The 23,535-nt window shown below is 38.3% G+C and overlaps 1 protein-coding gene across 8 annotated transcripts in view; it reads right to left on the bottom strand.

Annotated features, from left to right (window-relative positions):
• ANKS1B (ankyrin repeat and sterile alpha motif domain containing 1B) overlaps positions 1–23,535 on the bottom strand; it is a 1,001,987-nt gene that overhangs the window by 354,364 nt on the left and 624,088 nt on the right. For 5 of the 8 annotated variants that reach the window (XM_036891074.2, XM_036891080.2, XM_057486481.1 and 2 more), the window contains exon 15: positions 14,398–14,504. In XM_036891074.2, coding sequence (XP_036746969.2) covers positions 14,398–14,504 — 107 coding nt within the window. Of the gene's footprint in view, positions 1–14,397; positions 14,991–23,535 lie in introns of those variants that run through there. The other 3 variants (XM_057486484.1, XM_036891086.2, XM_057486486.1) reach the window with 3 other exon arrangements.

Here is a 23,535-nt window from a genome sequence, read left to right as displayed (position 1 = left end):
GAAATGGGTGTTTTGTCATGTTAACGAGAGACTTTTGGGCTCCCATGCAAGAGCAGGGCTGGAGGCTGAATCAGCCAATAGCCAAAAATTTAGTCAATCATGACTATGCAGCGAAGCCCTCACAAAAGTCCCTGGGAAGAGTTTATTGCTTTCTGCTCAGTTGGATCCTGCTTCTCAGTCAGGGAGCATTCACACGATTGGGGAACCAGAATGCCTGCACCTGCCACCGAGCCAGGCCCCAAGCTCCAGGACGACAGAAGCTCCTCTATTCGGGACCTTGCCCTGTGTCTCCCTTCATCTGGCTGTTAACTTGTATTCTTTACAGTGTCCTTTATTAAACTGGTAACCCTACATGTTATCCTGAGTTCTGTGAGGTGCCCTCACAAATTAATTGAATTTAAGGGGGAGGTCGTGGGAACCTCCTGTTTGTAGCTGGTAGGTCAGAAGCACAGGGAACTGCCTGAGGCTTGCAACCAGCATGTGGAATAGGGGGTGGAGGGCAGTCTTCTAGGACAGAGCCCTTAATCTGGGGAATCTGGTGCTGTCTCTGGGCAAACAGCATTGGAATTGAGTTGAGTTCTGGACACCCCGCTGGTGGCTGAGAATTGCTTGGTGTTCGTACGTGTGGGAAAACCCCTCCCACATACTTACACACATTGGGATCAGGTCCGGGAACCCAAATGGAGTTATACTACTATTACTGCTGTGTATAATACTGTTTTATCCACAATTCCATACCATAACATAGGCCCCATTCTTTACTGTTCACACAAATCCTACCCAAGGCAACTTCTTTCGGAGATCCTCTCTGGTCACTCCCGCTCATAGACAATTCCTCCTCCTTAGCACTCAGAGACATTCATAGATTCTAACACTTACTACTCTCACGGTTATATTCTATGCTCCAAAAACACTTACACCTTTGTCCTTTTTGGCTATTGGAATGTGCATTGCTGCTTAGCTAGCTGTTAAGTATGTTAGTCTTAGCTCCCCAAGTAAACTGTAGGGTCTTGAGCAGAAGCCTATAGCATGCCTCTCTGTAGTCTCTGTCACAGTTGGCAGTTTTATGAGAATAGTAGGTGCTCAGTGGATGTTTCCCTAGGAATGAATGGATAAACCTCCCAGGAATCCATTCAAAACAGGAATCCATTCAAAAAAGATTTTCCTGGGAGTCCCTTCACAAATGTTTTTCTGCCTTCTACTTTAGATTGTCAACCAATGTTAAGGGAAAAAAGATTTGAAACACTGATTTGTATTTTACAGTCTTCCTAGTCTATGTTTGTTAATATACACCATAGTATGTGTTTGTTAATATATTTTATAGTCTGGATGCAAGTCTAGGCCAGTTATACTGGAGAAGAAAGCTACCAGACTCTTGGGTACTCAAATGTTTTCATAAAAATTAATTATCACAATTTGATCAACCTTAGTTAAGGGGACGTTTTATTGCTGTGAGCAGGTGGATGTCTTTGAGTATGCTTCTTAGGGAAAGCACTAAATGTCATCGAGTTCCTCGGCAGTCCCACAGCAAGCACTACAGAACGGCCACTAAGCCTGAGAGACTCAGCTCTTTTGAGTGTATGTGTGGTCGATTGATCAAGGCCTGTGGTTAAGGTGACATAACTTTCCAACATCCTTTAGAGCTATTTGATATAAGGTCACTGGGATAGGCAGGTTATGGGTATTTTGGTTCACCCTTTAGTTTCTAGCATAATTCATGTAAGCATTTCCCTTGTATCCAGAATATTATAAAGGCAAGAGCAACAAGGACTTGTGGCAATTTCTATTGTTGCACTGTCAGCAATGCCGAAGTAACTTCCCAGCTAAATGGGACGCGTGCTCTTGTTGCCATCATGGTTCAGCGCCTATTGAAAGCACACAGGTGGCCTCAGTCTAATTCTCACCACAACTTGTGACCTGGGTAGTACTATCCCCTATTTGCACCTGGGAAACTGATGCTCATGGAAGTTAAGTGGCTAGCCCACAGCCTCACACCATGGAGGAGAAAGAACCAGACAATGAAAACAATTCTCTGCCTTACAGTGCAATCATCTTTCCAGTCCCTACTGAGCATAATGATTATAAATCCCAACTGAGCCCTTAACATGGCTCTGTAATTCTGTTTTCCTAATAACTTCTCTTTCCCACTGGCTGAAATGACTCTTTAATTTCTTCTCTATCTTCAAATCTCCCACACCCTTGTCTCACAATTCACTGGAAAATAGAAATCATTAGAGGATTCATACCTCTATATTCTCATCACCATATACATATATCTTTAGGGTATCCATCCTCTTTCTTCCTTCCTATTATAATAAGAATGTCTGTATCAAACAAAGTCCTCCACTTGTCTCAATCCCAGCCACTCTCACCATTATTCAGTTAGTCCCTCTTTCTTCCACAATATCAGTATTTCCCTTTCTATCTGATCAGTCCTTTCAGTAGTCAAGCATGACTCCAATCTCAGCCATTTAAAAAATCCTCTTTGACCTCTAAATCACCCTTTACCTACTTGAATATTTCTATGTTCCATTCTCAGCAAACCTTCTTATCTTCCCTACTACTTCTTTTGGCCAAAGCAATATGGTTTTTGTACCTCTTACTCCACTGCACGTGCTCCTGTCAAGTTCTCCAGTGGCGTCTGTGTTGACAACTCTGCTGGCTACCTCTCCAGTCTCAGCTCACTTGATCTCTCATCATCATCCTACTTCACTGATCACTTTCTCATGGAACAAGTTTTGGGGGAAAGATCTTCCCACTTTCACATACTTTGAGTTTTATGATATAGGAAGTTGCAAACACATGCCTTTCTTCAGCATAAGTGAGATCACCTAGGTGAATAATTGGAGTGAGAAGAAAAGAGGGAAAGGGCTAAACCCCAGGGGACAGGCAGAGGCTGGGAGGTCTACAAAGCAGCCACCGGGGCAGGAGAGGCCCAGGACGTAGAGGCCAAGGAGGAAGCGTGTGGTCAACAGAAACAAAGACCACAGAGATGGAGTAAATAAGGACTGAAAAGAGTATATTACATTTGGGAATTAGGAGTTCATAGTCATCATGATTACTCTCCATTTGTAAGTAATTTAAGGACGCTGACAGAGGCTAACTGTATCAAGGGCAAACTGTGCTGTGTTGAAAGGCAAGCCAGCATCTGTAGACATTTCTTTCAAGAAGCATGGCTGTGAAGGGAAGAAGAGTAAGCAGGTAGCATCTAGAGTAGACACAGGATTGAGGGAGGGTTTTGAAAAAAAAAAACTGGTTTTATTTGAGCTTGTTCAGAGATTACAGAGAAGGTGACATATCTAATGTCAGACCATTTATGCTAGAACTGAAAATAGAATTTATTTTATCTCCCAGATTAACTGAGAAAATATATGTGGAAGAGTTTTTAAGACTATAAAGTACAGTAAGCATTTAATATGGTGTTCTTATTTCTACTACTTTATCATTATTTACTAGGAAGTAAGTGGATTACATTTTTTGACAGTGTAGCACACCCTTCACCCCCACTTCCCCCCAAAAGAACCTCACTGTTATTTATTCAGCAGTTCTTAAATGACTGAATTAGTATGAATGACCTTTTGCTTATTTCTTTTGAGAGAGTGAGGGATTTCTGTAGTAGATGTTGGCTAGCCTGTATGTTTCTGTTCACTTGTTCTAAACTAACAGACAACTGGATGGGCTACAGAGTTATATAAGCCTGATAATACTAAATGCTTGGGTCTTTACAGGATTATTCCTTTCTGGTAAAAGAATGGGTAATATGACTCCAGTCAAGTAAACTTGAGATATTTTAAATTCTAGGCCTCTTATTCCAAGATCTCCTTCAAAACTCTGGAAGGACGAACCCTATTTTTCTTGCCAGCCATCTAAACAGACATTGGCTTATAAACCCAAGATGTTCCACAGTGCTTTGGATATGAATCCTAATCATCTTTGCTCAGCCTGACAGACGGTAGAAACTTAACAATCTGAAATTTAATTCTGTGGACTCAAGGGGCAGAAATCAATGACCTGATATTCAGGAGGCCTACATCAATTATTCATTGTATTTTTCTCTGCTCTTAATATACCTCTATAATTTATAAGTAGAGTCAAAAGGGCTCCTATTTCCTAATCCTCTTTTAGATCATATGCTCGTAAGTGAAAGGATAGTTCCCAGGGTCTCTGATGTGCATGGTACACACAGACCGGTCTGATTCAGAAGTCGGGGATGAAGTCAGGGACCTGTATGCAATGATCTGTAAGGTACTGTTTTCTATGTCTTTCTAGTTTAAGCTTTCTTGTGGGTAAAAATCTGTAGCAATTCATGACAAGTCATTACACTTTAGAAAGGATTATACTGAAGGGCAAATCATGTCTTTCAGTAACACTGCTCTTGTCTGACGTCGTGTTCCCTGTATGCACAGAATGTCTGTCACTCACAAGGTCTCACAGTCCGGACACCGACTTGACCTGGAGGTGCCCGTGTATTTTTATAACCCTGTGCATGGTGGGAAGTTTCCTTAGTCTAAACTCCCGAATCTCTATATGAGGCAATGTTTTTCTTCTCTCCTCCCTTTCTTTTTTGTAACTCTCTGAATCACCGTTCCTCTAAAAACAAGGAGTGTGCCTGCTACTTTTGTTTGTCTAGAACCGTTCTCAGCTCATCTACATTGTATTGCCCCAGCAAGGTTCATCGGAATATTTTCCCCTTTGGACCCAGGCTGACCTGGGTTTGAAACTTGAGTGCTTTGGGCCAGATAGTTAGCCTCTTCTAAGTTTTGTCACTTATAGAACAGAAATAATGCTATGTACTTTGTAACATTTGTGGGAGAGGTAAGTATCATGTATGCAGAAAGTATATAACAAGTTCTTGATAAGCAGTGGTTAGATTATTAAAATGGTCATGTTTTCTTTCCTTCCTAGAAAACATTACTTATCTAATCATCTATTCCCTTGGGGTTCTTCTATCAGATAGCTATCAACCGTCAGGATGGCGAACAAATGAGTATTTCTTGCAAATGTGATTTATTTAGGGACCAGCAGAGCTGCAAAGTAAAATGGAGAGAGCATAGGGTGAGGGGTAGGAAATTCTTGGCTCTGGCCTTGCTGGCCCTCCTAGTGACTGATAGTGTGACCCCGTATATCATCACCCATGCGTGCAAAACTATAAGTTATCAGGAAGATTGCATCTATTACTGATGAAAGATTAACACCAGATTCTTTAAAACATCAAATTTCACGTAAACCTCAAGTAGATTGTTTAAGTCAATTAATAAGTATTCATTGCATGACCTATGCATTTTGGGCTTTCTTGGCAACATAAGGGATAATAAAGGATATACACACAAGCACATTTATTGAGGACTGTTATGGGCAGAATTGTGTCCCCACAAACTCATATAGACTAAAGTCCTAACCCTCAATATCTCAGAGTGTGTCCTCATTAGAACAAAAGGTCTTTACAGAGGTAATCAAGTTAAAAATGACATTATTCAGGTGGGACCTAATCCAATATGACTGGTGTCCTTATAAGAAGAAGAAATCCTCTAACACAGAGGAAAGATGATGTGAAAACACATGGAGAAGATGACCATCTATAGGCCAAGGAAAGAGGCCTCGAACAGATTTTCCCCTCACATCCATCACAGGAACCACCTTTGCCAATACCTTGATCCTGGACTTCTTGCCTCCAGAATTGTGAGAAAATACATTTCTGTTGTTTGTGTCAGTTTGTTACGGCAGCTCTAACAAACTATACGAGGACCTCATATGTCCTAGTGGCTGGGAAAATAGCACTGAACACGACACTGTTCCTTCTCTCAGGGAAGGAGTTAGGAAAGAAGCAGATAGTTCAGCCCTGTATGATCAGCCTGCTCTGACTGAGCTGTGTACAGGGCACCCTAAGAGGTCGGCCAAGAAGAGTTGAGCAATACCAAAGAATTTGTTAGGGGCTCCCCAGAAGGAACGTCTGAACTGGGTTTTTTAAGTCAGAGTTGCCCAGGTTAAGAATGAGTGCAAGAAGGGAGTATTCTGATGAGTGTGTCTGAAGCATAGACCTGTGAGCAATATGGCACAGGTGCAGGTCTACAAGCAATTCAACAGGGCCAGAGACTAAGAGAGGTGAAAGATGAAGCTGGAGAGGTGGCAGGGTGCAGAGCAGTAGAGAGATGCTCCACTGAACAGGTGGAGGGCCAGGGCTTAAAGAAGGGTCTTTCTTGAACAGGCAATTTGGCAGAGATAGGCTTTGTTAGGTAGGAGGGAAATCATGAACAAAAGTAAAGGGATATATTTATTTGGTAGTGAGGGTTCTGATATGGTTAAAGCAGAGGCCCTCTTGAGAAGCAGTGAGGATGGCATGGAAAGGTAAGAAGATAAAATAAATCCCTCAAAGGACCAGAGCTATGACAAAGTGGGAGAGCTTTGAAGGCAGGCCAGTGTCCTGTGAAGTATCTGCCATCAAACATTTCCTGTAAACATTTCCTCAGTGAATGAAGGAAGGGATGATGGAATAAAGTGGTCTTAGAGAAGTATGCATGGGCATTAAGGTCAAAAAGCTTTGATTTTGAAATCGAGGCAGTGCTGGGCAATTTTTTTAACCTTGTGAGCATCATTCTCTTCATTTATAAATATGAGAATATTAATGTTTAATGACAGAGGTAAGGTGAGAATTACACAGGATACTTTGTATGAAGCTAATCCAATCAAGATTTATTGAGAAGTTTCTGCATTATAGTAAGCAGGGCTAGGCTTTAGGAATAAGACCCAATCTCTGCCTCTAAGGAACTCACTTTCTAGGGCGGGAGGCAGCCATCTGACAGATAACATGATTGCAGTGCAATTAATAAGGGCTAGCATAGGCTAGCAGACGCTAAGGGCAGGATGCCAGGGGTGCACAAAGGTGGGGAAGTTATGCCATCCAGATGACAGGGTGGTATTAGGGAATACTTCTTGGAGGAAGTGATGCTTAAGCTGAGTCATGAACACTGCTGCACAATTAGGTGAAGAAGGAAGAGAAAGGAATTCCAAACAGAGGGAACAGCAGGCTTCCTTTGCAGCTGTGTTTTTCTAGTTCCTATGCCTGTGCAGTTCCCTTGCTGAAAATATACTCCAGTCTGATTGGTTAGCGCAAAAACACCCTTTCTAGCTCTGATCAGATTCCTGAAGGCTAGATGTTGCTCTGAATATCCTCAGCTCTTTGCTGAGTTCTTTTTAAACCACACAGGTTTCTTCAGGAACCTTGCTGTACCTGCCTGCTTGATTGTCCTTTCTCCTTCTTTCTCTATTTTCTTCCTTTCCATCATCTTTATCTGCTTCCCTTCTTCCTCCTTTCATCAAACATTTGCCGTGCCTCCACGTGTAAGCCTTGGGTTATACTTGGAGATACAGAGGATCAAAGCATGTTTCTAATTCTCAAATTGGTAAAACTTGAGTTCAGGGGTAGCAAACTACAGTCCATTAACCAAACCTGCTTGGTTTTGTAAATAAAGTTTTATTGGAACACAGCCATGCCCGTAATTTACAGCTTTTCAAAACCTAAAGTATTTCCCATCTGGCCCTTTAAAAACAGGTTTGCCGACCCCTGTTCTAGTGTTTGTGTGTTGCAGACACAGTGGGGGTAGGTGGACAAGTAAGTAGGTAATAGGCACAGTAAGACAGATGGTAGAAAGGGAACTAGATGAAGGAAGGGTACCTAACCCATACCTGGAGAGCCAGGAAAGAAGTAACAGCTGAAGAAAGTGACAACTGAGTGAAGAACTAAAAGATAAAAAGGAGTTAGGAGGGGAAGGGAGGTCATTTTCAGCAGAAAGAGCAACATGTGCAAAGGCCAGGCAATAAGAGAAAAATATACAGTTCTCTAGAACTGCAAGGAGAGGAAATGGTAATGGATGAGGCTGGAAAATAAGCTGAGACCAGGCAGGTCATAAAGGATCCTGAATATGGAAGCCATATTAAGGATTTTGGAAATACAGTCTCCCACAGGTAATTGAGAATCACTGAAGTATTTTAAACAGAGTAGTACTCAAGCAAATGCGTGCTTTAGAAAGATCATTCTGGCTGTACTAATACTTAACAATAGTTGGGCATTTGTTCTGTGCCTGGTCTGTGCTAAATGCTTTGCATGTATACATGGACATGGAAATGTTTCTTGAATAGCTGGACAGCACTAGAAACCAGGCAGGAGGAGGTGAAGAGCAGGACTAGCTATGGATCTGTGAGAACCGAGGATCTTCCTAACAGAGAACAGGTAGAGCACTGCCCACATTTAGAGGCAGGAGGAGGATTAGGAGAATAGGAATGATTGAAGAGGGCAGTGGAATGTCACAGAAGTCCAAAAATATAAATTCGGGTGTAAATATCAATAAGAAATAGGTAGTGCAAATCAGACCTTGTAGAGACGGCAAAGAGAAATGAAGTGAGAAGGAAAGGAGGGGTTGGGATTTGGCGAGAAGCAGGTCACGGCTGACTTAAAAGAGAACAATTTTAGCAGAAGAGTTGGGAAGCAGGAAGGATTATAGGGGTTAAGGAGGTAACCAGAAGTGAGAAAATGGAGGTCATTGCCACTGAATACTTGAGAGATCTGTCCTTTTAAAGAAGCAAAGAAATATGACTGTGGCTGGATTTCTTAAAATTAGTCTGTAATTCAGCAGTTTTAATAAGTTTTTTGATTCATGAAGTAAATTCCTCATTGCAAATATCTGGTCATTTGAAGCAATCCTGGAGATCAAATTATGCAAATGTGCTGCATGACTAAATTAAAGGCCGATTCAAGTGAGCATTACTTAGTAATGGGAGTTGTAGTACTGCATTATTAGAAAATGGGCCAGCATATTTCAGTGCTTAAAAATGTAATCAGAGTAACTTTCATGGAAGAAAAGGCTCTTAGTATCATTAGATTAGGGCTGCGGTTAGTTTTTTTTCTGAAAGTCACTCTTTTAAGATGGTCATCCCTGAGCACGCCCTCATTTCTGACTTTCGACTGCCTCAGTGTCTTTCTGAGGCTGAGAGCTTCAAGAAAAACTACTAGCTCTGTGAGCCCAATATCATACCCTGCATCTCTAAAGAGCTCAAAATATTAAACAACAAGCCCAAAGAACGTTTCTCCTGGATCCCTCAGTAGACTGATTTTACAGATGAGTAAACCAAATCAAAGAGGAGCAGGACGGTGGAAGTGAGAAGTCTTACTTTAGTTCTTCCTCACACCACTGCTGGACGGCTCCCACGACGTTTTTAATTAAACTGTTGTCCAGATAAAGAATGACTCCCTTCTGGGCATTTTGATACCAATGGATTTTAAATGGTTGTAGTTGGGGGAAAAAAAAAAGATTGCTTTTTGGTTTTCAAAAGTGGATGTGTTAACTACTGGCTGAAATGAGCCTTGAAAATTCTGGCTGCACTTTCAATATAAAGTCACCCACTTTAGAGCCCAGTCTGTTTCAGAAATAGGACAGTATAGGGGGCATGGTGCATATTTTTCTCTTGTGCCTTTAAATCTCAGTAACTTTATAAAATTTTCTAAAACAAGATTTGAAATAAGAAATCATCATGGGGGCTATTAGTCTTACCCTTTTGGCACATTTTACGTTTCTGCTTCACAAGTTTAACATCTTACTTGGATCAGATATGCTCCTAAGATATTTAAAAGGTCATTTTATCAGGTCAGCTGCAAATGGTGCTCTTATTACAGAAAAGTTATATAGAAGAGGAAAAGAGAAGTACATTAGCATGTAAAATGCACCACAAAAATGGGCGAAAAATTCATTTAAATACTTACAAGATCAATCTTGCTCAAGTCTTTTGTTCAAATGGATGACTTTCAAGAGCTCTGTGCTCCATGTGTCTGTCTAATAGGCACTAGTCTCTTAGATCTTCAGCATGTCCTTATGAATGCTACCCACCCAAGTGCACAAAAATGCCAATTCACATAAGGTTCCTGATACTATTTTTATTTCTTACTCTGTAAAGGTTGCATTTTGAACATTTAAATAATGGTCAAAACATCCCAAGTCAACCTAGATGGCAATTGCTAGAAACACAGGCGATGCTAAAAATATGAGTTGACATAATTTCATTCTTCCCTCTTTTTGATTAGAGTTTACAAATATAACAGTCAGCTAGCTATCCTGGTGAGGCTATGAGTCAGTCCTCCTCCAAATGATATAAACTTGGTAATTCAGTCTTTGGACTATAAAGACACCATTAACATTGCTGGTGTTTGGATGTTATCAGTATCTTTATCTTCCTTTACTCCATGTTATGATAGATTTTACCCCTTCCACTGCCTACTGTAATTTGTTGCTGGAAAAACAACCACTAGTGAGTAATATGCTGAAAGATGATTAAATGGAGGGAGGAGGGCAAGATCCTCATGATATGGTGTGTGAGTGCATGTGTGTATCAGCACATGAAGGAATGTATGTGCAATGTGCATGCAAATAATGTGATGGGTCTGAGGGCAACACTGTAACCTGCTTGAGGTCAAGGATCATGTATTGTTCATTGTTACATTCCTGTAATTACCACTGTCCCTAGCACATGGAAAATGTTTAAAGAGTGTTTGTTGCATGAATGAATGAAGGTTACTATGTTCCATGGTTCCACTGGCAAAACAAGGCCTCCAGTTTTAAATTGAGGCTAGAGGTTCACCTGAAATAACCCACTGTATCCAGTTTTTTATGGGGTGATTTCTATGTACACAGCCTTATGCTAGCTAGCAGTTGTGAAAAAAGGCAAGGAATTTCAACTTGAACTTGAAGAGTTTCCAGTCTAGCTGTGGAGACAAGATATATACAAGCGAGAAGTTAACTCCTAATTCTAGCAAGTGAGTAATGGCATGCCAAATGTGATTTTTCATACCAAATACAACCACTACAAGAGTTCAGAGAAAAGAGGCTGCAAAGGACTTGAGTCCTTAAGTAAAGCTACATAAACAAAGCAGGAATTGAGTTAGACTGTTGAGGATAAAAGATGGAGGAGAAAGAAAGGAAATAGCTGCCCAGGAGTGGGGGAGGAGAGTACAAATGAGCAATCATCAAGACAAGAATAGACAAAGACTTAAAATTTAGGAAACCATCATCAGACTCAGAAAAAAGAGATAAAAGTAGAGACATATGTAATAAGGAAGCAAATAAGCAAGCACATTTTGTATCATAACCACTTCATGCTTAAACTCCTTGGTGATAAAAAAAAAAAGTAATGTTGAAACTTAGTATGCATTTTCATCTTGTAAGCTCAGGGAAAATAGGTGGGATGTCCGAGGACCGCAGCACGTTCTCAGAAGCTAGTGAGTAGCAGGTAGACATGCCTAACTAGGAGGCAACTGAGGACGTATGACCTCAGAGAGGATGAACAAGTAGAGCGGGGCCTAGATAAGTCTTCAGACAGAGGAGTCTGTGTGAAGGGGCTTTTGATTGCAAAGAGATCTGATTCTTTCAGTCTTAGGTGACCTGATGTACTTTTGTAATTATTCTTTGCACCAATTTTATTTTATGTTTTTTAGGGTACAGAAGCATCAAAACTGTGTACAACTATTGTACAAACCAGCATCAGATATATAAGGAAAGTTTGGAATTTTGACTTAGAGTATTGAAAAAAAATTCACATATCAATAAAATCAAGGATATGTATTAAGAGCCCAAAAGAATGCAATAATTGATAGACATAAAAAAATGGCAATAATTGATAGACATAAAAAAAAAAAGCTTCTTTTCTAACCATGCCTAGGAATTGATGTCAGAAATTTTTACTGAAGTTAATCATGGCCATGTATATAAATCATCCATATATTGTGTTTACATGCGAGAGTATGTAGAACAGAATTAGCAAAAAAAATTTTTTAATGCTTTCAATAAATACTTTGAAAGTTACTTATATGGACCCTTTAGAACTGACATGCATTAATGGAATATTGATTAAATGAGAAATTAACTTTTGGGAATGTTTCTTAAATGAAGTATATCTATGCTTGGATATACTATGTTCCAATCAACATTAATTATATCCTTTTGATGTCTCTACTGTTTTGTTCTAAAAAGCTAATAAGACCTGCACTACATCATAGTTAATAGGAGTGTGGTGCTTGTTGCTTAGGCAACAGGATGAATAAATGCAGGTCAGAATGCGCTTCAAGATAAACAAAAGCTAGAATATGATACCGAGTGGAGATGAACCAGGTCTAACAGATTTTCACCACATTAATAAAATCTGTTTCTTAAAGTGGGCTGATAATATTAGAGTACTTTAACTAAATTCATAATTAAATAAATTAGATTATGGAGATCAATAAATAATTTTTATAAAGACAGAAATTGATTTTGTATACCAATAGCAAATAAATGGTGTATAGCGGCATATAAGCAATAATTGATGACACCATTTTATGATTTGCTTCATCTTCATAATTAATTAATTCCTCTACATGATAAGTCAAAGTTTTTTAAAAAAGATTCTGTCTCATGACAAAAGTATTTGATTGACTCATCTAAATTAATTATGTGTTCTTATTTTCTGGAAAATTATATACATACTTGGAATTGGAAAAATAAAGACAATAATCTATGGAGTAGATCAGACCTTAGTTTTATCATGTGTCCAGGATTTTTGTCTCCCAGATATATTTTTTAGTTGCTTATGCATAATTCATTCATGAATGTTTTTTATAATCTCTAAATGCTGATTTGAAACCTGTTTGATTAACCTTTCAGTTTCAGGCTTTCAAAAAAGGATTATATGTTGTCAAAAGTATTTAACATTCAGAACAAAATTATGCTGAATTAAAATCTTTGCAAGTGGCCAAATAATCCACAGAATCCAAAGACCTACCTAACTTCTCATGGGGCCAGAATAAATTCAGACAAGGGTTCCAGGAGTGGGAATGAGAAAGTATTATCTCAGGTAGAGAGAGGGAGAAAGAATAAAGCTTATCCAAATGTGCAATAAATATAAACAACCACAAAAAGACTTCCATTATGTTTGATAGTTCTCGAATTCTTAGTGTCCACCGTTTACTGTCCTAAGTCTGTCTTAAATTGCGCTCAGAGTCCTAAGACTCTCATAGCAAGAGAAATTTCACTTTCTTCCTATTTCAATACCCACAATATATTGTCTGCCTCATCAGTGACCTTGTACTCTTAAGCACGAGAGAAATAATAGTAGCTGCATCTCTCATTATGAAAAAAGAAACAGATTCATGAAGAGTTCTGGATACACAATTACTTAGAGCTCATATGTCTTTATACAATTACATAGCTTTTTAAAAAAAGCTCATGGGAGAAGATGCAGAAGTTTAAACAGTTTGAATAATTGTCAAATGTACAACAGTCAAGTCAGGCTTGGAGAAAAATAATCTCAAATGGAAATAAAAAGACACATCTAGCTCTTAGTATTTTGCTCTCAGTTCTAGTAATATTAAGCTGCAGGTGTCAGTCCCAGCATTTTATTTAGAAATAGCTATTATTTCTACAAGTCACTTGTGTGCTACATGCCAATATTCTGTAGTTCTCTCTAAATTTAGGGATCCGTAATATGTGTGATGGGAACTTAAAAGCAAGGAAAGGTAATAAGGACTGTGACGTAGCTTAACAAGGGGAACTGATGAGCACTGGGGGAGGTATGTAAATGATTAGAAAGCTGTATTATGGGTCTGCACATCTCCCCATCCTCCCTCCTCACCTATATTCATCATAGTGAGAAGTTTGCACACACACGGTTTAGACTGCATGCAGACCGGTATTCAGAAGTACAAGAATGTACTTAGTCCATCAGCCTCTCAGTCTAAATATTGACAATTAATTGATGGGAGTGTTTGTTTTCTACCTAAAGTAATAAACAATACTTCATTGCTCTTCAGTCAGCATGTATAAATAAGTGAATACTCTCCACAACTGACAGTCTGAAGCAGTTTGCTAATCAACTAAAGGTCGTCCACACAATTTAAACTGCTTATTGAACAATTATCAAGGAAAAAAAAAAAAGATCTTCACATCGTAAACATAACAAATTGTCTAAGTAATCACTAAATGCTGATGAGCAAATGAAATAATATGTCTTAGGAATCCAGAATTAACTGAAAAGTGCTATAATACAACTGGGTATTCTGAGGTTACAGATTTATAAAAATCACACAAAGAATGACAGGGAGAAAAGAAATGTTAATCTTCTTTCACTGCCTATAAATAGTACTCTCACCGGTTCATTCATATAATACATATGTATATGGATACCTATAGATCTCATTTTTCAGCAAGTGTCTATATGTACACGGTAAGTTCAGTCCTGAGGGCATCCGATTTTCTGATGCAGTTACATACATAAAATTGACCAGTTTTGGTGCAAATCAGGCTGCCTCTGAGCAGTGTAAGACACATAAGAAGCAAAGACAGACAAAAGGCAGCTCCGGGGACACAGAGAGCGTCTTACCATAAACTGCACATTGTCAAATCCATTAGCCATCAGGTGGTTCTCGTACTGAGGTAGCCCAATGCTTTCCAACCATTGTCCCACAGTTTGGACAGGGCATCTGGGTCCTGTAAGAGGATGAAGAGGGAAGCGTTTAAGCAGGGAGTAGCCGTCCACGGGGTAATAGCGGTAGTCCTGGGCTGAGAGGTGGCATTGCCACATCATGCTCCTGGGAAAGTTGCTATCAAAGGAGCCCGCCAGCTTGACAGATTAATGTTCTCAGCGAGAGAGCAAAGTCAGAAGTAAAACATAGTTTGCCAGGCAGGCTGTGGAGTACGACTTGATCCTAGCTCCACATTTCTTACATATTAATCTTTACTACCGACCGGTACGTCATACAGCCCCCAAAACCAGGCAGCAGAAGAAGACATATCAAGCTGTCAGCTTAGGCTGGTCTGCGTTCTGTGTGATTGTTGGAGTACTCCACAGCGAGCAGTGCACGGCCAGCAGCCAGAATTCTTTTTATCAAGTACTCCTACACTCATCAGTATGCAGCTCCATGCTCCTTGCTCCCCCTCGCTCGCTCCCCTTCATTACCCAGCCCAGGCTACACCTCGCATTTTCAATAATAGCCATCAGATAAGGCAGATTTTTTTTGTCTGCAAGCTGTAAGCCTGCTGCCGCTTCCTCCTACACACCCATCCAAGCGTCAATCTTGAGTGATGAGAGCAGTCAAAACAAATGGCAGAAAATAGCAAGATTCAAAAGCAAACCAAAGGGCTTAAATCTGAATTGAGTCTTCATACTGGTTATACGTTACAGGGCTATTTGTTGTGGAATTCTACGTTTCAAAAGACACCAGGAAATGCAAAGCTTTAACTATAGCTTAGAGCGGAGCTCACGCCAGGTTCCCTTTTTCTTTCTCTTCCCTTTCCTTTCTTCTTCTTTTTAAAATGCAGCATAGATAAATGTTTCTAAAGCTTAACAGGGTTCGGAGAATAATTACTCTTTTTCTTTACCAGGCTGTATCAAAATGAACCTCTCTGAGATTGTTTTTTCCTTGTGAGAATTTTTTTTTCCTTTTGAATTACTGCAAAATACAGAAACTGCACTGCAATTTTTGAAGTCAAGATAATTCAGTTTTCATTTGCACGGCTTCTTCCAAACAAAAATATTATTAGGCACAAGAAATCCTTTTCCTTTCTGATATTTATAACCTGATCTACCAGGGTTACCATTCTAAATTAGCTATAAAGGTAATGTTACTGGGTAGAATTTTTTTTTAATACAGAAGAGCCCTAGCCAAAAATAATTCAAGACCAACAGATGTAAATGTGTGAGTTTTACTGAATGGCAGACAGATTGAGTAATTTATTTAATAATGGAGAGAAACCAGAGATTAATAATAGAACCGGTAGGACTAGGTCATCAGGAAGAATAGACTCTTGCTTAAGATTGGGAGAGAACTTGCAGAAAGGTTAGTCTAGCCTCCCTCTTAGCCCAGGAATCCCTGGTTACAGCGTTCCTAGAAGAACATCCTCCAGCTTAGGCTTGAATACTGCCTGTAACAGAGCTCTTACTACTTATCCAGAAGCCTCTGTGTACTTCCTGCCTGACTCCTCCTCACTGGCTCCTGCTCTGCCTCTGGACTCGCACAGACTGGGAAGTACCTTTCCACATAAAGTGTTTTAAAAATTACAGATAAGTCTCATTCCCCCCCAGCGCCAGGCGCACAGTAAGTGCTCAATAAATATTTATTGAATAAATGAAGTATCATTTTTCTTCTTTCACCAAACCTTATCTTTCTCTGTTTCTTTCTCTTTTTAAGAACTTTGTCAACCTCCCTGGCACACAGACATTAAACTTCAAAGCGTCTTGTGCTCCCTCTTTCACTGCGGTCGTCAGTTCCCAAGTTCTAATCACCCCTCAGTACAGTGTCTCTTGCATCTGTCCCCTTAATTCTACTTCCTGTTTCAGGCTTACAGAACCACCCCCTACTTTGATTCTGCTTAATTTCAGCCCACCTGGCCTGATGCAACAATAGCCTCTATATTGGTCTTCCTACTTGATATTTTATAATCTATTTTATATGTGGGTGTCAGAATAATATCTCTAAGACACACTTTTGATTATTATTCCCTCTTTCAAAACCCCTCCATGGTTTTCAGTTAGCTTCAAAATAAGCTCTCAACTCACTTGGTGACATTTTGGGGTCTTGTGATCTATTGCAAATTGCCTGCCTTTATTTCCCTTTCCTTAGTACTCCAGTCAGGTGCAATTACTGGCTGTTCTCTATAATGTACTCGGGCTGGTTTTATTTTATTGTGTCCCTATTTCTATCCCTTCCTTGGTTTTGGATCAGATGACATTTCTTTTTCTAGACCCCTCTAAGAGGAATAAGTCTCTTTCTTCTCTGTCTTGTGACATTCTTAAACCCTTTATTATATCACATGTTTTTTGTCTAACATTATAGTTATTTGTGAAAAGATATTTCTTGAATGTAGAAATATGTCTTGCTAATATTGCATGTTGTAAGGATTCAGTGCACCTGCTCAATTAAATAATGGAATTTTCATTTCACAATCCGAACTACATAAAGTTCTCCTAGATTCAGGTTTAAAGAAATTGTTTGTTTTTAAAATTCTAACCCAAGTCTCTGACTTCTTTATTTGAAAGAAGAAAGCTAGGTTTTAAATAGAATTTTCAGGTCTGGATTTTTGCCATCCTCATCCTCTTTTTTACTTGGTTATAACTTATTGCTGATTGGTTCTAGATCTTTTAAGAAGTCCATAAAGTTTGTTTCCATTTAGGAATCAGTTTTAAGGGATTTTGGCTGCTCAACATTACCTCTATGAGAAACTGAAAATAATACACCACTTGTCCTTGGTCAGTTCTAAAGCTGGTACTAGGTGGAGTTAAAGGTAACTATACATTACAGCCTTTAGTAGAGTCACATTCACATCGTTCCTCCTGATCATTTTAAGTGATGAGTTGGTAGATATGCTATACAAAGATTGAGCAAATGTGACAATAATGTTTTGGTAAGACATATGCTGACTGGCAAGCTCCTCAAATCCCATCTCATCTTTTAGGATGCATACCAGACACTAAGTATGGAGAAGAATGCCACACACACCCTAGGCATTAAAGCATCTTTATTAAAGGAATGACATTGGAAATGGCTTCATGAAATTTTCATTTCTTGAGAGAGAGAGACAGAGAAGTGGAGAGAGAGAGAGAGAGAGAGAGAGAGAGAGAGAGAGAGATGTAGGGGTTGTTTTAAGGTCCAGAGGGCTAAATGTAGCTCAGAAAGAATACTGGTAACTAATTACAAATCTTTATATAGACTGATTGAATATTATTATTTTTTAACCATTCATTCAGTTTCTGCTCAATAATTCTCACATGTTGGGGAAAGTTTATAATGCAGGAGGGAACTGATTGGGGAGCGAGTGACGTGGGGGAGGGGGCAGGGAGAGAGAGGAGAAGAAACGAGCGAACTCGAGTCCTGTTGTCTGTGGTCTTGTTAAAGTGGCTCCTCGGGAACCAAACCTCTAGCAGCACCCTGGTTCGAGTCTGAAGATCACTTTTTAAATAGTGTTTAGATATATTTCTCACTTTACTTGAAATACTTCTTTGGAGTCTTAAAATGCTTAAAGCACAGCTACACATTTTGGGCAGTCACCTTTATACATCTAGAACTTCTCTAGGTCCCAAAAGTGAGATAAGAAGAAGGGAAAACAGTGATTAACGGGTATTTAGGGCGACAATATCCTAGAAAGGGCGGTGTAGATTATGAGCCCCATTTTAGATAAGGAAACGAAAGCTCAGAGTATGTGATGAAACCAGGAATTTTCTTTGGCACAATCTTTAAAAAGAACAGTTCCGGGGGTTCCACTTCCAGAATGACAACCTGAGGAGCTCCACGGACCCTATCCCCAGCAAAACAAACATAATTGGTAAACACTGCATTAAAAAAATTAAATAAAATAAAACAATCTTTTAAAGTCTCTAGAAACCATCCTAAAATATACAGAGACTGAAAAAAATATTTATTCAAGAAGATCTACTAAAAGTTGGTAAGAACAAGAGTCTCTGGCCCCTGAGCCGTGACTTGTTCCTCTCTCTCTTCCTCCCAGCTCGACTAGAAAGATGCTACACTCTGAACTCTGGGCGGATGTGCCCAAGAGAATTCAACTCCCTCTCTCCTCAGCGTGCATCCAAAGGACATGGCATCTCACCAAAAGGAGCAGGCCAGCAGCATTTCTCATTCCTTCTAACTCCCCAGGTTTCACAGGCTACCTTCTCGGTGAGTGTGGCTGAGAGGCCATGGGCTCCCTTCGTCCACCCAGCCCCCCCATTCATAAATGGGGCCCTATCCTGGTTGTGAGAGGCTGAGAACAGTGAGGCCCTGATCTCCCTCAGGCCAGCTTGCTTGAAGTGCTGAGATTCCCTGCCCAGAAAGGCGAGCTGAGAAGATGAGGAGAGCAGAGGCTACCATCCTTGCCCAGCGCCCAGAGCAGCGGTTCAAAGATTCTGCCGAAGGGGAGTCAGTCACGCTACATCAATCCATGGGTCCAGGGAGCTATAAGGCTCTCTCCAAGGAACTGACTTTATTTGAAATAGTGTAAGGAAGTTCAAGCCTAAGGTTATGATTAAAACAATGGAGATTTTTGTGGTAAGCAATTTAAAAGGAGACTAGTAGTTCCATTAGGACAACAAGCTAAACTGTAGGCTAGCTAGTTTAAGAGGACCAGGAAAAGAGAGAGTTAAGAAATGCACTCCTGGAGTCAGAACAAGCTTCCAAGAATGGTCTCAAAAACTACACCTGCCCAAATTTAATCAGACCAGACTCCGGAACAACTCATATCTCAGGGAATTGTTAAAAACAGGAGAGGAATCAGCTGGTATTTAGAGTAGCCTAATAGCTGGGTGTGATACCAAATGAGAAAGACAACTTAACAGGAAGATTAGGGGAAGAGAAAAAGAAAATTCTGCTTAAACTACTGTCAGCCTAGATGACTGTGCATGTGGGCAATGCTGTACCTTGAATGGATAAATATATTTATTTATGATTATAAATATGATTTTCCATAAACTGGGATATTATTTGGCAATTAAAGAAATGAATTGCTGATAGATGTTACAATATAGATGAACCTTGAAACATTACGCTAAGTGAAATAAGTCAGTTACAAAATAGCATGTATTATATGATTCCAGTTATATGAACTATTCAAATAGATAAATTTATAGTCAGAATGTAGATTAAGGGGTTAGAGAGATAGGACTGGGGGTAAAAGGAGAGTGACTTAACAGACACAGGTTTTCTTTTTAGAGTGATAAACATGTTTTAAAATTGTCTGTAGGGATAGTTGTACAACTCTGTGAATACAGTAAAAACCACTGAATGTGTACTTTAAATGGATGGATTGAATGATATGTAAATTATAGCTCAATAAATTTACAATTACTTAAAACAATAAAAATAATTCTGAAATTTTCTTTAAATTTATAAGAACACAACACACATAGCATAATTGCCTATAGGTATACTTTGCTATTGTTTTAAATATATTGGCATTTTTAGTGCTTTCCTTATTTTTTTTCTTTTTTTTCATTTTTCTTGGTTACTCCTTTCCCCAGGCCCTCCCTACCATATGTGTCATCCATCTGCCCCCCAAGGTAATTCATGTCCACATACTAGTGTGTATCTTCATTGCCAAATCCCTCTCTCTTCTCCATGCAGAGATATATACAAATATACATGCATATGTATATGATATGCATGCAAGGGGGTATTTTTGGACATGGTTTCACAAAAATAGAATCATATTATACTCATTTTTTTGAACCTTACTTTTCTCATTCAACAAAGCCTTATGGAAATTCTAACAAGTAAATGAAACCTCCAATTTATTCTTGTAAATAACATGATAGTCCACAATGTGGATGAACCATATTTTGTTCAGTTCTTTGCCTGAAACCTCTATGTCCAGTTCTTCTTCTCTTTTTTTTTAAAACTCTTTAAGATAATTGTAGAATACAATACAGTAATAAGAAAGAAAGATTCTGTATAGACTTCACCCAGTTTTTTCCAATAGTAACATCTTATAAAACTATAGAATGATATCACACCCAGGGGATTGGCATTGATAAAATTCACTGATCTTTTTCAGGTTTCACCAGTTTTACATGCCCTTATTTGTGTGTGTGTGTGTGTGTGTGTGTATAATGTATGTGTATGAATATGTGTTTAGTTCTATGTAATTTTATCACATGTGTAGACTGTGTGACTATCTCCACAGTCAAGATAAAGACAGAGCCACCACTAGGATCCCTTCTGCTGTCCTTATAGCCATAGCCATGTCCCTCCCTCTCTCATCCCTTAACCCCAGGCAACCACTAATATCTTCTTCATCTCTATCATTTTGTCATTTCAAGAATGTTATGCACATGGAATCATATAGTATGTAACCTTTGGGACTGTTTTTTTCATTCATAATTCCCTTGAAATCCAAACAGTTATGCTGTATTGTCAATAGCTCATTTCTTTTTATTGCACAATAATATTCCATTGTATGGATATACTACAGTTTGCTTAATAATTCAACCACTGATGGACATTTGGGTTCTTTCCAGCTTTTAGCTATTATGAATAAAGTTTTCATTTCTCTGGGATAAATGTCTAAAAGTGCAATTACTAGGTCATATTACAAACACATATTTAGTTTATAATAAACTATCATATTATTTTACAGAGTGGTTACACCATTTTACATTCCCACGAGCAATATATGAAAGACCCAATTTCTTCACATCTTCACCAGAATTGGGTGTAGTCATTATTTTAAAGAGGTTTTTAGTCATTCTGATAAGTGCACATTGATAAGTTATTGTGGTTTTCATTTGCATTTCCCTCATGGCTAATGATGTTGAACATATTTTTATGTGCTTATTTGCTATCTGTATATCTTTTTTGGTAAAATGTCTGTTTGGGTCTTTTGCCCATTTTAGAATTGAATTAATTGGTTTTATATGCTGAGTTTTGAGAGTTCTTTATATATTCTAGATACAAGCCATTTGTTGTATTTTTGATTTGCAAATACTTTCTTCCAGTCTGTAGTCTGTCATTTCATTCTCTTCACAGAACTTCCTGCAGAACTAGGTTTTTAATTTTGATATAGTCTAATTTATAAGTTTTTTCCTTTTATGGATCATGTTTTTGGTGTTTACCTCATTATTTCTACCTTTTAAAATGATCACTTAAAAAATGTGCCTGTCATAAAGCCTATAATTTATTTATATTTTATTCTGGAATTTAACAAACCAATCTAATGGTCTGCATTTTAATGGACAAAGGCATTTTAGCATACAGTCATGCTTGATTGTAATCACTCGATCTTATTTTATGTTTATTTTTATTTACATTGTTGTTTGTTCATTCTCCTTTTCTTCATTTTTGTTGATCTGGTGACATTCCTATTCATTCTGCTTTTCCATTTCTAACTTTGAGATTCTGTTATACTTCTCTATTCCATTCAGAATTACCTTATTTTTCCATGCTTGAATTATCAAACATATACTATTTGAGGATTATTTAAAAATAAGATATCAACTCTTTCCCATTCAAAGACACTATTTCCCTCCTACACAAGTAAAATTAGACTGAAAATATTTCCTCTTTTCTCTTCTTCCATTTCTGCAATCATAGTTGTAATCTCGAGTGCTTTTCTTTACTTATTTGTCCTATTCCCAGCCAATTCTTAGGTTTAGCTGATAATCATTTAGAAAGTTTTGTATCAAAATTTTCCTTACAGTATATTCCTTCTATTTAATAAGCTCTTATTGAAGTTTATGCTGAACACTCCCAGTTTATCCATTAATCCATTTGGATTTAATTATTGTAACAATTCATTGACAACCACTGTCCTTTCCAAATCAATAACCTCAGCATCTACCCTAAGAGAAAAGGGGAAAAAAAAAACAGAAATAAGGAAATAAAGATCAGATAGAGAGGAAATAAATTCAATAGAAAACAGACAAATCAGTACAGAAAAATCAATGAAACCAAAAGCTTGTATTTGTGATAATTAATAAAATTGATAAAACACTACTCAGGCTAATCATAAAAAAAAGGAGAATACATAATTTACTGTATCAAGAATAAGAAAAGTGACATTCCTAAAGAGTCTACAGATATTTAAAAGGATAACAAAAGACTATTATGAATAACCTATGCCAATAAATTCAACGACTTAGATGACTAGACAAATTTATTGAAAAACTTGAACTGTCAAAGCTGACTCATGAAGAACTTCGTAACTGAATAGCCCTATTTAGTAAAGTAACTGTATTTATAGTTAAAATCTTTCACGAAGAAAACTCTAAGTCTCATCGTGGCTTCAACGGTGAGTTCTACCAAACATATAAGGGAGAAAACACACCAATTCTACACAAACTCTTGCAGAAATTTAAAAAGAATATTTGCCAATTCATGCTAGGGGGTCAGCATTACTTTGGCACCAAAAGCAGACACAGACATAATGAGAAAAGAAAACTAGAGTCCAATGTTTGTCATGGACATAGAGGTAAAGATTCTTAACAAAATCTTGGAAAATAGTATTCACTAACATATAAAAGATAATGCTACATGACCAAGTTGGGCTTATACCAATAATATAAGGTTTCTTTAACATTCAAAGATCAATTACTGTAATTCACCATATTAACTAATATTAGGAGATGCAGAAAAATGTCATTTGACAAAATCCAACATCCGTTCCTCAAAAAATTCTCAGCACACTAAAAGGAATTTCTCAAACCCAAAAAAGGCATCTATAAACAATCTGCAGCTAGCATTGCACTTAACTGTGACTGAATGCTTTCCTAAGTTCAGGAAACAAGAGAAGGGTGTCCATTTTCACCATTCCCATCGAACACTGTGCAAGAGGTTCTAGCCAGCACAGTAAGTCATAAAAAAGAAATGAAATGCTTCCAGATTGGAAAGGAAGAAGTAAAACTGTGCTCACATATGATATGATTATTTATGTGTAAAATTTTATGAGATCCACATAAAAACTAACAGAATAAGTGAGTTTAGCAAAGTTAAAGGATATAAAATCAATACACAGAAATAAACTGTATTTCTATATACTA

This window comes from Manis pentadactyla, chromosome 10 (assembly GCF_030020395.1).
Source record: "Manis pentadactyla isolate mManPen7 chromosome 10, mManPen7.hap1, whole genome shotgun sequence".
In the NCBI taxonomy this organism is placed as follows: Eukaryota; Metazoa; Chordata; class Mammalia; order Pholidota; family Manidae; genus Manis; species Manis pentadactyla.
Note: the sequence above shows the minus strand (reverse complement) of the source record. Positions and strands in the feature narration are given on the sequence as shown.